The following is a 12,972-nucleotide window of genomic DNA, read 5'->3' as shown; positions in this document are numbered from 1 at the left end:
TTTTCCTAGATTCCTAAGTAGTATAATTTTAGATCGTTGATGTAGACCTTTCTTCTTGTTAATATAAGCAACTATAAATATCTTCTTTAAACACTGTTGGAGCTGCATTCAATAAATTTTGTGTTTTGATTTTCATTCAATTAAAACATTTTTAATTTTTTGTGATTTTTTCTTTGACCTATGGTTTGTTTAGAAGTGAGTGGTTTAACTTCCAAATATATGGGGGCTGTTCCAGATAACTTATACTTATTGAGTTCTAATTTAATAATGTTGTAGTCAGATAACATAATCTGTAAGATTTCATCCTTCTGAAATGTATTTAAACTTATTTTATGGTCCACCCTATATTCTAGGTTGGTGAATGTTCTGTGTGCACTTAGGAAAAAAAAATGTATATTCTGCATTTTGAGGGGATAGTGTTCTATAAAAAGTTATTGTGGTCGCTACAATAGTGAAGCTGAGTAGTTGCAATGGAGGTTGAATGGCCTGCAGAGCCTAAAACATTTATTATCTGGCCTTTGACAGAAAAAGTTTTCTGACCTCTGGTCTAGATGATCAAATGTCAGAGTCCTTCAAGGCCTACTCTGAATCTCTTTCTCCTCTTCCTCTGTATTTTCTCCTGAGACTGGCTTCACATATCCATTGCCTATGACCAGTGCCTCATAAACCTTTAACTCCTTATTGTACCCCAGACCTACGTGAATTTCTACTTGGAAGTCTAAAAGGCACCTCCAAAGTAGACATATACAAAGTGAATTAATGATCTTACCAGTTCAAATTTGAATGTTCTTCCACTGTTCTGTATCTTAGTCAATAGCTGAGTTACTTGGGCTGTTGACTCCTTCAGCTACTTGAGTCAAACCCTGGTTGTCATCTTTGATACTTCTCTCTCCTGAAAATCCCTCCTCCCCACACACAAATAATCCATTTCCCAGTCTTGTCAAATTTAGGTCTTCATATTTTTTTATGGAAGTATAGTTGACTTACAATATTGTGTTAATTTTAGATGTACAGCATAGTGATTCAGTATTTTTGCAGATCATATTCCATTATAGGTTATTACAAGATAATGAGTATAATTCCCTGTGCTACGTAGTATATCCTTGTTGCTTATCTATTTTGTATATAATAGTTTATATCTCTTAGTCCCATAACCCTAATTTTGTTTGTTTTCTGTATCTGTGAGACTTTCTGTTTTGCATATACATTCACTTTTGTTATTATTTTTTAGATTCCAATATAAATGATATTATATAGTATTTGTCTTCCTCTGACTTACTTCACTAAGCATATTTCCTAGGTCCATCCATGTAGCTGCAAATGGCATTATTTCATTTTCTTTATGGCCAATACCACCAATTTACATTCCCTCCAACAGTGTACAAGGTTTCCCTTTCTCCACATCTTCTCCAACATTTGTTATTAGTAGACTTTCTGATGATAGCCATTCTGACAATGTGAGGTGATATTTCATTGTGGTTTTGGTTTGCATTTCTCTAATACTTAGTGGTGTTGAGCATATTTCATGTGACCTTTGGCCTTTTGTATATCTTTGGGAAAATGTCTATTAAAATCTTCTGCCCAAGTACTATTTACAACAGCTAGAACATGGAAGCAACCTAGATGTCCTTCAACAGCTTAGTGGATAAAGAAACTGTGGTACATATGTTCAATGGAATACTACTCAGCCATAAAAAGGAACACGTGTGAGTCAGTTCTAATGAGGTGGATGAACCTAGAGCCTGTTATGCAGAGTGAAGTAAGTCAGAAAGAGAAATATAAATATCATATACTGATGCATATATATGGAGTCTAGAAAGATGGTACTGATGAATTTATTTTCAGGGCAGCAATGGAGAAACAGACATAGAGAACAGACCTATGGACATGGCCGGGGGAGAGGAGGGAGAGGGTGAGATGTATGGAGAGAGTAAAATGGAAATTTACAATACCATATTAAAATAGATAGCCAGTGGGAATTTGCTGTATGACTCAGGGAACTCAAAACAGGGGCTCTGTGATAAAGTAGAAGGGTGGGATGGGGAGGGAGGTTCTGGAGGGAGGGGACATGGGTGTACCTATGGCTGATTCTTGTATGACAGAAAACCACAAAATTCTGTAAAGTAATTATCCTTCAATTAAAAAAATAAAGTGGTAGAAAGCAAAACAAAAATCTTCTGCGCACTTTTCAACTGGATTATTTGGTTTTATTTTTGATAATGAGTTGTATGAGGTGTTTGTTTTAGATATTAACCCCTTGTCAGTTGCATCATTTGCAAATATTTTCTTCCATTCCACAGATTGCCTTTTTGTTTTATCAGTGGTTTCCTTTGCTGTGAAGCTTTAAGTTTAATTAGACTTCTTCATCTGTTTATTTTTGCTCTTTCTTTGGCCTTAGAAAATGCAAAAAAATATTGCTGTAATTTACGTCAAAGTGTTCTACCTGTGTTCTTCTAGGACTTTAATGATTTCAGGCCTTAAATTTAGGGGATGAAACTGTTTTGAGTTTTATTTTTGTATATGTTGTAAGAGAATGTTCTTTTTATTTTTGGGGCTATGGCATGTAGTTTGTGGGATCATAATTCCCCAACCAGCGTCTAAGTAACCTGGGCCCTTGGCAGTAAAAGCATGGAGTCCTAAACACTGCACAGCCAGGGAATTCCCAAGAGAATGTTCTAATTTTTTTTTTTTTTACACGAAGCTGTCCAGTTTTCCCAGCATTGCTTATTGAGGAGACTGTCTTTTTTCCATTGTATATGCTTGCCTCCTTTGTCATGGATTGATTGTAGGTGTGTGGCTTTATTTCACAGCTCTTTATTCTATTCCATTGATGTATGTATTTTTGTGTCAGCACCACATGGTTTTTATGACCATAGCTTTATAGTATAGTCTGTAGTATGAGAGGATTATACCTCCAGCTTTGTTCTTTTTCCTCAGGATTGCTTTGGCAATTCTGGGTCTTTTTTGATTCCATAAAAATTTTAGAATTATTTTTTCTATTCTTCAGAAAAAAGTAATGGGCATTTTGATAGGGATTGCATTAAATTTGTAGATTGTTTTCGGTAGTATGTCCATTTTAATAATAATAAGATATCAAGGGATATCTTTTCATTTCACTGAATCATCTTTAAATTCCGTCATCAAAGTTTTATAGTTTTCCAAATACAAGTCTTTCATACCCTTGTTTAAGTTTATTCCTAGGTATATTTTGGGTGTGATTTAAAAAAATTTTTTAAATTGAAGAATGCTTGCTGTACAATGTTATGTAAGTTCAGTTCAGTTGCTCAGTTGTGTCTGACTCTTTGCGACCCCATGAATCGCAGCACGCCAGGCCTCCCTGTCCATCACCAACTCCCGGAGTTCACTCAGACTCATGTCCATCGAGTCGGTGATGCCATCCAGCCATCTCATCCTTTGTCATCCCCTTCTCTTCCTGCCCCCAATCCCTCCCAGCATCAGGGTCTTTTCCAATGAGTCAGCTCTTCGCATGAGGTGGCCAAAGTATTGGAGTTTCAGCTTTAGCATCAGTCCTTCCAATGAAACACCCAGGACTGATCTCCTTTAGAATGGACTGGTTGGATCTCCTTGCAGTCCAAGGGACTCTCAAGAGTCTTCTCCAACACCACAGTTCAAAAGCATCAATTCTCCGGTGCTCAGCTTTCTTCACAGTCCAACTCTCACATCCATACATGACCACTGGAAAAACCATAGCCTTGACTAGACAAACCTTTGTTGGCAAAGTAATGTCTCTGCTTTTGAATATGCAATCTAGCTTGGGCATAACTTTCCTTCCAAGGAGTAAGCGTCTTTTAATTTCATGGCTGCAGTCACCATCTGCAGTGATTTTGGAGCCCCAGAAAATAAAGTCAGCCACTGTTTCCCCATCTATTTGCCATGAAGTGATGGGACCAGATGCCATGATCTTTGTTTTCTAAATGTTGAGCTTTAAGCCAACTTTTTCACTCTCCACTTTCACTTTCATCAAGAGGCTCTTTAGTTCCTCTTCACTTTCTGCCATAAAGGTGGTGTCATCTGTATATCTGAGGTTATTGATATTTCTCCCGGCAATCTTGATTCCAGCTTGTGCTTTTTCCAGCCCATTATATGTTACAGGTGTACAATATAGTGATTTATAGTTTTTAAAGGTTGTACTTCATTTGAATTACTATAAAATAATGCCTGTATTCCCTGTGTTGTACAGTATATCCTTGTAACTTATTTCATATTTAAGGGTTTATACATCTTTCTTCTCTACACCTATATTTCTCCCTTCCCGCTCCCTATTGGTCACTGCTAGTTTGTTCTCTGTATCTATAAGTGTGCTTCTTTCTTATTCACTCATTTCCTGTATTTTTTAGATTGCACATATAAAAGATATCATACAATATTTTCTTTCTGCATCGCACTTATCTCACTTAGAATAATACTCTCCAAATCCATCTGTGTTGCTGCAAATGGCAAGATTTTCTTTTTATGGATGAGTATTAGTGAATTGTGTATATCTATGTATCACGTCTTCTTTATCCATTCATCTGTTGATAGCCACTTAGGTTGCTTCCCTATCTTGGCTGTGGTAAATAATACTGCTGTGAACATTGGGATGAATGTACCTTTTCAAATTACTGTTTTTTTTTCCCAGATATTTATCCAGGAGTAGAATTGCTGGGTTAATGGTAGTAAATGGTTCCTTCTAGTGTATTTTTCATTTCAGTTACTGCATTCTTCATCTTTGGTTGTTCTTTATATTTTCTAATTCTTTGTTTAAAAACTTCCAGCTTTTCCTCTGTGGATGCATTCTTTGTCTGAGTTCTTTGGTCATCCTTATGATCATTACCCTGAACTCTCAGGTAGATGGCCTATATCCACTTAGTTTTTCTTCTGAGGTTTTACCTTGTTCTTTCATCTGGAACATGTTCCTGTTTCACCTCATTTTGCCTAAATTGCTGTTTCTGTTTTAATGGATTTGGCAGGCTGGTTCTGTATCTTTTCTGGTAGGTTCTGGTGCTTGTCATCAATGGTCATTCTGTAAATAGTTGTGATTTTATGTGCCTGTGAGAAGAGGTGAGCTCAGGGTCTTTCTACTCCACCATCTTGGCCAATCCCTGGTCTGGAACGGTTGTTTTTTATGTGGGAGTACCATATGTTGGCTGGGTGTCCCCAGTGTCTTTGAGGTGAGAGCTGGATCTGAGGTGGACAGCAGCCCAGTCTTTCCTCAGGGGTGCTGGCCTCTATGATAGAGGGTGGGGCTGGTGTGGGTCAGCTGGCACTCCAGCAGAGAGTGAGGCTACCAGCAGAGGCAGAGGCTACTCTGTCAAGGGGCAGGGTCTGCTGCCTAGCTGCGGGGGTGGAAACCTGGAGGGTCTGATTCGGGCTGAGTCTGTTCCCTTTAAGTGTGTGTGGTTTTCCTTCTCCCACACTGGGGCCTTTGCCCTGAAGGAGGGGAGCGCACAAGTAAGGGGCTCCTGTGCTTTACAGAGGTCCAGCGCTGTGCCTGTGTAGGCGTCTGCAGTTCTACTTAGCTGCAGTCCAAGTTGCATCTTTCCCCCGTTATGGTCGGCCCAGATCTAGTGCACAATTAATTGTAGCACAGAATGGGCAGGGCTGGAGCCTTCACTAGGCTGGGACTGGGAATCCTGGCGTTGTGCTTGTGGGAACTGAAGCGCTGCTCAAGCTGTAGGAAGTTGGGCTGCTTCTGTGTAAGTGCCAGCAGTGGCCACCATTGCCCACCAGGCCCCCCGCACCACCTCTGCATCCCTAAATGGATTCTTTTCCTAGAACCTGACTGCCCTAGATCCACTGCTGGCCTGGGGTGTTCACTCAGCTCAGATTGAGAGTGTGGCATGGCCGCAGCTGCTAGGGTAGACCACCCCCTGCCCTGTCTGTGGGTGAGCCAGCACCCACACCCTCCTCACCAGTGCAGTCTAGGCTTCAGCCTTTCTCCAGCCTGTCCCAGCATTTCTCCAAACAGCCACAGGGTTTGCCCTTTCTGTGTAGGACCCCAGGACTGGACACCCTGTCTGTGTCCTGACCCCCTCACTCCCTGGGATAGTATCCACCACGCCGTCTCCCTCTTCCTCTTAGTCCCCTCCCAGGGACACAGATCCTGACCAAGTGCCTTTCTTCTCATCCTGCCTGATTATGTGGGAGTCTCTCTTGTAGCCTTGGTGGTTTAGGAGCTCTTCTGCCAGATGCCATAACGTTTTCCATGAAAATTGTTCCATGTGTAGATATAGTTTTGATGTGTTTGGAGGGGGGGTGAGCTCCATATCCTCTTTACTCTGTCATCTGGATCCCCCTCCTGAAGCAATAGCCTAGGTCTTCATATTTCTAAAAATTCATCTAATAGGTTCTCTATGGACCAACATCTTTAATAAACTTTGGTCCGGCCCATACTTGCATCTCCAGTCTCATTTTGCACCAACCACCTTTTCTCTCTGCTTTTAGTCACACTAGTCTATGGGGTCACACAGAGTCGGACACTGAAGTGTCACACTGAAGTGACTTAGCAGCAGCAGCCTTCTTTAAATCCATCCAACAGGGTTTCTCCTCTTTGCTGTGGTATCTTTCACACATTCTTCTTTGTATGGAATGTTTCCTCTCTGCATTAGAGGAAGTAATACTACCTGCTGTGACAAACTAAAAATGTCAATGAACGCAAAAGTGTATTTCTTGCTTTTACAAAACCCATTGTGGATATTCCTGGCTGGTAGGTGGCCTTTCATATGATTCTTCAGAGACCTAGATCTCTTCTGGCCATAGCTCTGTCATCCCATAGGACCTTAAGAGAACTTACTGAATCCTATGCAACTGGTCAGGTGGCTCAGTGGTAAAGAATCCACCTGCTGATGCAGGAGACATAGGTTCAATCCCTGGGTCAGGAAGATCCCCTGGAGCAGGAAATGGCAACCCACTCCAGTACTCTCGCCTGGAAAATCCCATGGACAGAGGAGCCTGGGCGGCTACAGTCCATGGGGTTGCAAAGAGTCAGACACGACTTAGCGACTGAGCATGCATGCACACAACTGGTGGAAAGATGGATGAGTGAGGAGAGGATCCTGCAGGAGGTTTTGAATGGGCTGCACCTGGAAATGGCATAGCCCATTTATCACTTCCACGCAGGTGGCATTGGCTAGAACTGAGTCATAGGCCCACGTCTAGCTGCCTAGGAGGCAAGAAGAAACAGTCTAGCTGTATGCCCAGAAACTAGAGGGAATGTTTCGATTAATACAGAGATTTCTTTGACACGTACTGCATCCCCCACTGCATTCACTCATCGCCTCCTGCCATCCTTTGGATCTCAGGGATGCCCTCTCTTAGCTCTGTGACTAGGTCAGACTAGGTGAAATTGCAGAGATAAGACAGTCCCAGCAGTAAGTCCTGTCCCCAGCAGCCTCACTCCCCCAGCCCCACTCCCACCCCAGACCTTGCAGGCATGCAGCCCTGCATTGTAGGGCCTAGAAGCAGTTGGGCAGAGGTGCGGGGTGGTGTCAATCTGATGCTCTCCTGCATTCCTTACAGATTGCAAAGGAAGATGCCATCCTGCCGGTAGCTCTCTTCCCATCTCTCTGTGAGCTCATCTTTCACAACAACCCTCTGGTGGCCCATACACGAGGTATGGTACCCGCAAACCTGCCCCCTGAGCCCAGTCCCCAAGAAGCAGTGTGGAGAACCTCATCCCTGCCTCAGTGCCAAGCCCTGCTCTGCTCTGTGTCACGGGTGGACAAGCTTCATAGTGCACTGCGGCTGTAGAAAACAGCAGAGGCTGCTGAGCACATGCTCGCACTGACTCATCCCAGCAGCAGCCCTGAGAAGCAGGCATTATCGTCCTTATGCACAGAAGACGAAACTGACGATCAGAGAGAATCACAGGCTACCCAAAGTCACACAGCAAAAAAAAAAAAAGGCAGCACTGGAAATGCAACACAGAATTATCTAGATCCTGTGTGAGCTCCATAATGACACTCTGCTCTGTGGGATAAGTTGCTGCGACCTCACTCCCCACTTCCCAGCTGGGGAGGAGCGTGAAGCCGAACTGCAGAGCCCTCCCCCTCCCAGAACACCTGAACGCAGTAGCTGCCGCGTCACTAGTGGAGCCCACTGTCCAAGATGCAGCAGCTGGAGGCGTTTAGAATTCTGGGTCTCTGGAGTGACAGTAGGGTATTCTGATCTCTGCTCTACACTGTCTTCATTGCCTCGGGCAAATTCCTTAACCTCTCTGTGACTCCGTTTCCTCATCTGTCAAATAGGCATGATATAGGTTTCTACCTCCTAGGGCTGGTGTGAGAATTAAGTAAGGTTATACATGTACATGAACAGTGCCTGGCACATAGAAGCCCCCAGTAAATGTTAGCTAACAAAATAATCTTATTTTCCCATCATGGCTCCAGGGGTCCCACCACTGCTAAAAAGCTTCCTCCAGGAGCGGCTGGGAATCCACTTAATTCGAAGGAAGATAGTAAAGGCTAAGCATCATATTTTGATGCCTCGGAAGGACTCTCGGAAGGTAAGGCTTCAAAGGCAGGACCCCCAAGCCCAGAGGGAGTGGAGCCTATTTTAATGCTGCAGATCAGCCTGGCAGCAGAGCCACTCCCACCCACAACGCCTGGGAGCCTTCTGTTAGGTTTGTAGCAGCAGTGCTGTCTTCTCCTTCCCTCACTGTATGACATACAGATATATCCAGGAGAGGTAAGACAGTCAGACACCCAAAAATTAGAGTAGGGAGGAGTATGGAGGGCATTGAGTCTGATCCCCTAATTTTCCAGAGGAACCGAGGTCCAAGAAAGACACTGTGGAGAAGCGGGGGGAAATCAGTCAGAAGACCCACATGTCAGTCTGGTGCCATCATTTCTCATAACTGCCTAAACTTGGGCAAAATTTCCACTCTCTGAGCATCAGCTTCTCAACTCTAAAACCTCTGAGCTGCTGAGAGGACTGGATGAAATTGATACATTATTAACTTCCCAAACCCCCTACCAGGGCAAGTTACATCACCCCTGGTATCATGAAGGGCTGTGCCAGCCCTAGAATACGCATCTCCTGCCTGACTCTTGGGAAGCATTTCCTGGTGTGGAGAGCGGTCCGCCCCCTCGGTGCCTCCCCTCAGCTAGTAGTCCAGACTTAACTTCTGGGATGCCATAAAGTAAGATCCCTCTTTCATCCAAAGGATTTCAGAAATTTCTGTGAAATGCTTCTCCCTCCTGAACTTTGTCTTCCTACAGCCAAAAGCTGGACTGGGCATTGCTGACCCCAGAAGTTAAATAAAGATATTCCCTAGGCCCCTCCCCCTAGAGTCTGCCTGTGTACAGCCAAGCTCTTGTCTTGAGCCCTCAGGGGACCAGAGCAGCATTTAAAACCAGCAATAGAAATCCAGAGGGTTTCCATAATCTTTGCCCCCCGTCTGCTGCCTCCTCTAAGGGTCCTACTACTTCCCTTCCCGTCAGGCAGCTGGGGAGGGGTGGAATCGGGGTGAGCCAGATGCTCAGTACGTAATCCTGTCTCCTGTGTACAGAGCACCCATGCTGAGAACTTGCACACGCACTCCCCCGTAATCCTCACCACAGAGAAGGAAGCAGGCTCAGAGAGGTGAAATAACTTACTTGTTAAAAGGGAGTGTTGGGGTCCAGGGGCACCACCATCGTTGCAACTAATGGAGGATAAACACACACACCAGTGGCCACATGAGAAACGAATCAGCGCTCTGTAAATGCTGTCTGACCTCCAGCACGGGCTACGCGGAGAGTATGGTGTGGGCTGCAGGCAGGCTGGAGATGCCTGCATGTCCCCAAGGTGCTCCCAGAGATGGGGTGGATGTACAGCCTTTTACTCAGTTACGTAGACCAAGGCTGCTGGCACTCCTTCCTACGAGACTTGGACAGGACAGGGAGAAAATGGAGAACCTGCCAGAGCAGGCCTGGACCTACCCAACGTGGAACCAGAAAACGGTGTGAGGCTTCTGTGTGAGAACACAGATGGAAGATAACACGGCCTGCTCAGCAGTCCAGCATACAGGACCCAGTGACTCTCAACCTCTGGCCAGTCAGATTACCCAGTCTTTGCTCAGGAGAGTGGTGGTGGGATAGAGGAAGAGCATCCCCAGCACTCCTCCAGCACAAACCTGAGAGAGGGAGGAGTCAATGTGGCCCCTTCCCCATCAGCTGGCAAATAATGGCACTTGTTTTGGCCACTGTGAGGCATGGCTTCTGAAAAAACACTGGGTCCCTCAGGCTTCAAATCTAAACACTGAGATTTTATGTATTTCAAAAAGGATATACTTAAAAAGAACCTTATTGTATAAAATAGTCATCCTTCCCACTCCCTAGCTCACCAGGCACATTTGAGCACACCATTGAGATCTCACTTGGGAAAACTCTGCAAGATAGGCAGGCAGGGACTGTTTTCCCCTTGTGTGAGCTCAAAAGGTAGAGTGTGCTTGAGACCTTTCCACTGCACTGCATGGCCTGTCAAAGTACAGATGTAAGTAGACTAGAGACTTCTGACAGAGAATAAGCAATCCACCGGGTAACTAGGGAGGGGAAGCAGGACTAAGCCCAGCTGAGAGAAGCTGGGCGCATGGCTCTCTCCTGGCAGATGAGCAGGGGCATGGAGGGGAGGTGACAGGCTTTTGCTAACTAAGAAAGCTGAGCAGTGCAGTGGGAAAGTATTATTTCCTTGGGCCTAAACCCTGAGAGAGATTTGCCTTTTAGGTCTTTGTATAAGGTGCAGGGACTGGCACCCTGATAGAGGCCTGGTGCTGCCACCTTCCAGAAAATGTGGGGCCATCTCCCCCAGGCCCTCCTTGGAGTCCCTGAGGAAAGTCATGGCACTGCAGGACACCTCGATCAGAGGAATGAGGCTACTGAGGGGCAGAGTGATACAGTCAGGGATCCAGAATGAGGCCCAGAGCCTCTGCCACTGAATAACTCTGTGGCCTTGGACAAGTCATTTTACCTCTCTGAGCCCCCGTTTTCTTGTTTATAAAATGAGGACATTTATTCACTGGGTAGTTTGAGGTGTAAATAAAACGTAACATGTCATGTACGAGGCACATCGTAGATGCCCACTAAGTGTGATTTTTGTCCCTTCCCTCCCCATGAGACCTACCCCAGTGCTTTGACTGCTGTACTGGTTGGCCTTAGGCTGCTTATGTCCAGGAACAGAGATTCTGACTAGGAAGCAGACCAATTCAGCCCTTCTCCCGTGACAGGTGAAAACTCAAGTTCCCAAGGTGCCAAAGCAGCCTATGATTCTCCCTCACCCATCCGTGATGATCAAATCTCCCTCAAAGGAGATGCTGGAGTCAGAGGCAGAGCTGACTACGGAGCCGCCTCCCACCAAAACCATTTCTGTGGAGCGAGAGATGCCCATCGAGGGCCTGGGGGGCCCTCCCATGCCCCACCGGACCTTCGTGCCACTGCCTCCCATTTGCTCCGACTCCACTGTGCACAGTGAGGAGACGTCCCCCCGGAGCGATGCTGCCGGCCGCCTCAGCGCAGACCAGCTGTCAGATGAGGACACCAAGAGCACAGAGTCCATCTTCTTGACCCAGGTGCCTGCGCCCCACCTGCTCCCGCCCACTGTTCCCAGCTCCCATGGGTTCCTGTCCAGCCCTTAGGCAGCCCTTCTAGGCAGCTAGAACTAAGCACAGGGCAGATCTGGAAACCAGAGAGCGGCACCCTTGGCAGGGCCTGCAAGCCCCTTCTGGGAGTTCGCAGCCCCCACTGATCCAAGGTTACTGGTAGGGACACCCATGGGGACAAATCACAGTCCTCCTTTCTCATCACTGGCAGACCATTCCCCAACCCCAGCCTGGGAAGGGCTCTCCTGGTTCTTCAAGACTTAGCTCAGGCTAAGGTAACAATCCCTCCAGGACGCTTCCTGGCCTCCTGGGCTATTTTAGAGCTTTCTGTGGGCTCACCCAGCACCCTTGTGCTCCCGTCTATTACAGCATTTATCTCAGTGTATGGTCAGTGTCTGTTTTCATGTCTGCCTCCTCTCACCCCAGGCTTGCTTCTTGCCCTAAACAGGATCCAGCATGGGGGCCCACACACACCTCAGAGGTGTTAACGGAATGCATTTTCTTTTCCTTCTTGGGCACAGGTCAGTGGGTTGTCTTCCTCCATCTTCCAGAGGGATGATTCAGAGATAAAGGAGAAAGAACAAAGACCACCATCCACAGCACCCAGAGAGGCAAAGAGGACTCAGAAGAAGCCCCCATCTGCCTCTTTCCCCAGGAAGTACCATGGCTATGAGGAGCTGCTGACAGCCAAGCCTGACCCCACCTTCGTTGAGCCAAAAGGTATGTGAGGAGAATGTCTCTAGGGCAGGGAGCCCTCTCCATGACTCAGAGCAAGTGAGGGCAAAGCCAAGGCTGGTGCCAACACTCTTTTCCAGGCCAGGGTGCTGTTTTCCATCTGCCCCTCGGAGTGTCCTGGTTTAGAGCCCTACTTGTCAGGAGCCCTGGCCTGGACCTTCATTGGTTTTGAGGGAATCACAGCTGTTCAGAGATTCCAGCCATTCTGGACCTACCTGCTTTGGTTGGAAGTCTCTCCAGGAAGGGTTTAATGAATAAACACCCAGACTAGTCAGATTCCCCAGGTCCTCCCCCAGCCCAGGTAATCCCTAAACCGAACATCCAGAATCCTCCCTGTTTGGTTGGAGACAAGGGAGGCAGCATCTTCTCACACCCCTTATTTTGGACTGATGTGTTTTGCACTGGTGCCCAGCTGTGCTCTTGTGGGTGTCAGTCTCTGCAGTGTGACCCTCCAAGGTTAATGGGTTACCTTTCCCCACTCTTGTGCTGTTTTTCCATTAGGACCTGTTCACTGAATGATGGTACCTCTGGCACCACAACAGATCAGGCCAGGATATGGGAACAGTGTCTTCTTGGCTAGAAAGGGTCTTCTTGGCGCCCCCCATCTTTTTACCCAGGGCTGCTATGAAATGGGGAATGAAGAAGTCAGGGGAGGCATCCAG

General features: G+C 46.1%; 1 protein-coding gene across 6 annotated transcripts in view; it reads left to right on the top strand.

The window, feature by feature from the left end:
• XRRA1 (X-ray radiation resistance associated 1) overlaps nt 1–12,972 on the top strand; it is a 67,679-nt gene that overhangs the window by 53,379 nt on the left and 1,328 nt on the right. For all 6 annotated transcript variants that reach the window (XM_019975732.2, XM_019975731.2, XM_019975733.2 and 3 more), the window contains 4 exons: nt 7,519–7,612; nt 8,388–8,503; nt 11,204–11,545; nt 12,097–12,295. In XM_019975732.2, the coding sequence (XP_019831291.2) occupies nt 7,519–7,612; nt 8,388–8,503; nt 11,204–11,545; nt 12,097–12,295 (751 nt within the window). The remainder of the gene's footprint in view (nt 1–7,518; nt 7,613–8,387; nt 8,504–11,203; nt 11,546–12,096; nt 12,296–12,972) is intronic.

The sequence above is a fragment of the Bos indicus genome, chromosome 15, assembly GCF_029378745.1.
Source record: "Bos indicus isolate NIAB-ARS_2022 breed Sahiwal x Tharparkar chromosome 15, NIAB-ARS_B.indTharparkar_mat_pri_1.0, whole genome shotgun sequence".
Taxonomy (NCBI): domain Eukaryota; kingdom Metazoa; phylum Chordata; class Mammalia; order Artiodactyla; family Bovidae; genus Bos; species Bos indicus.
Note: the sequence above shows the minus strand (reverse complement) of the source record. Positions and strands in the feature narration are given on the sequence as shown.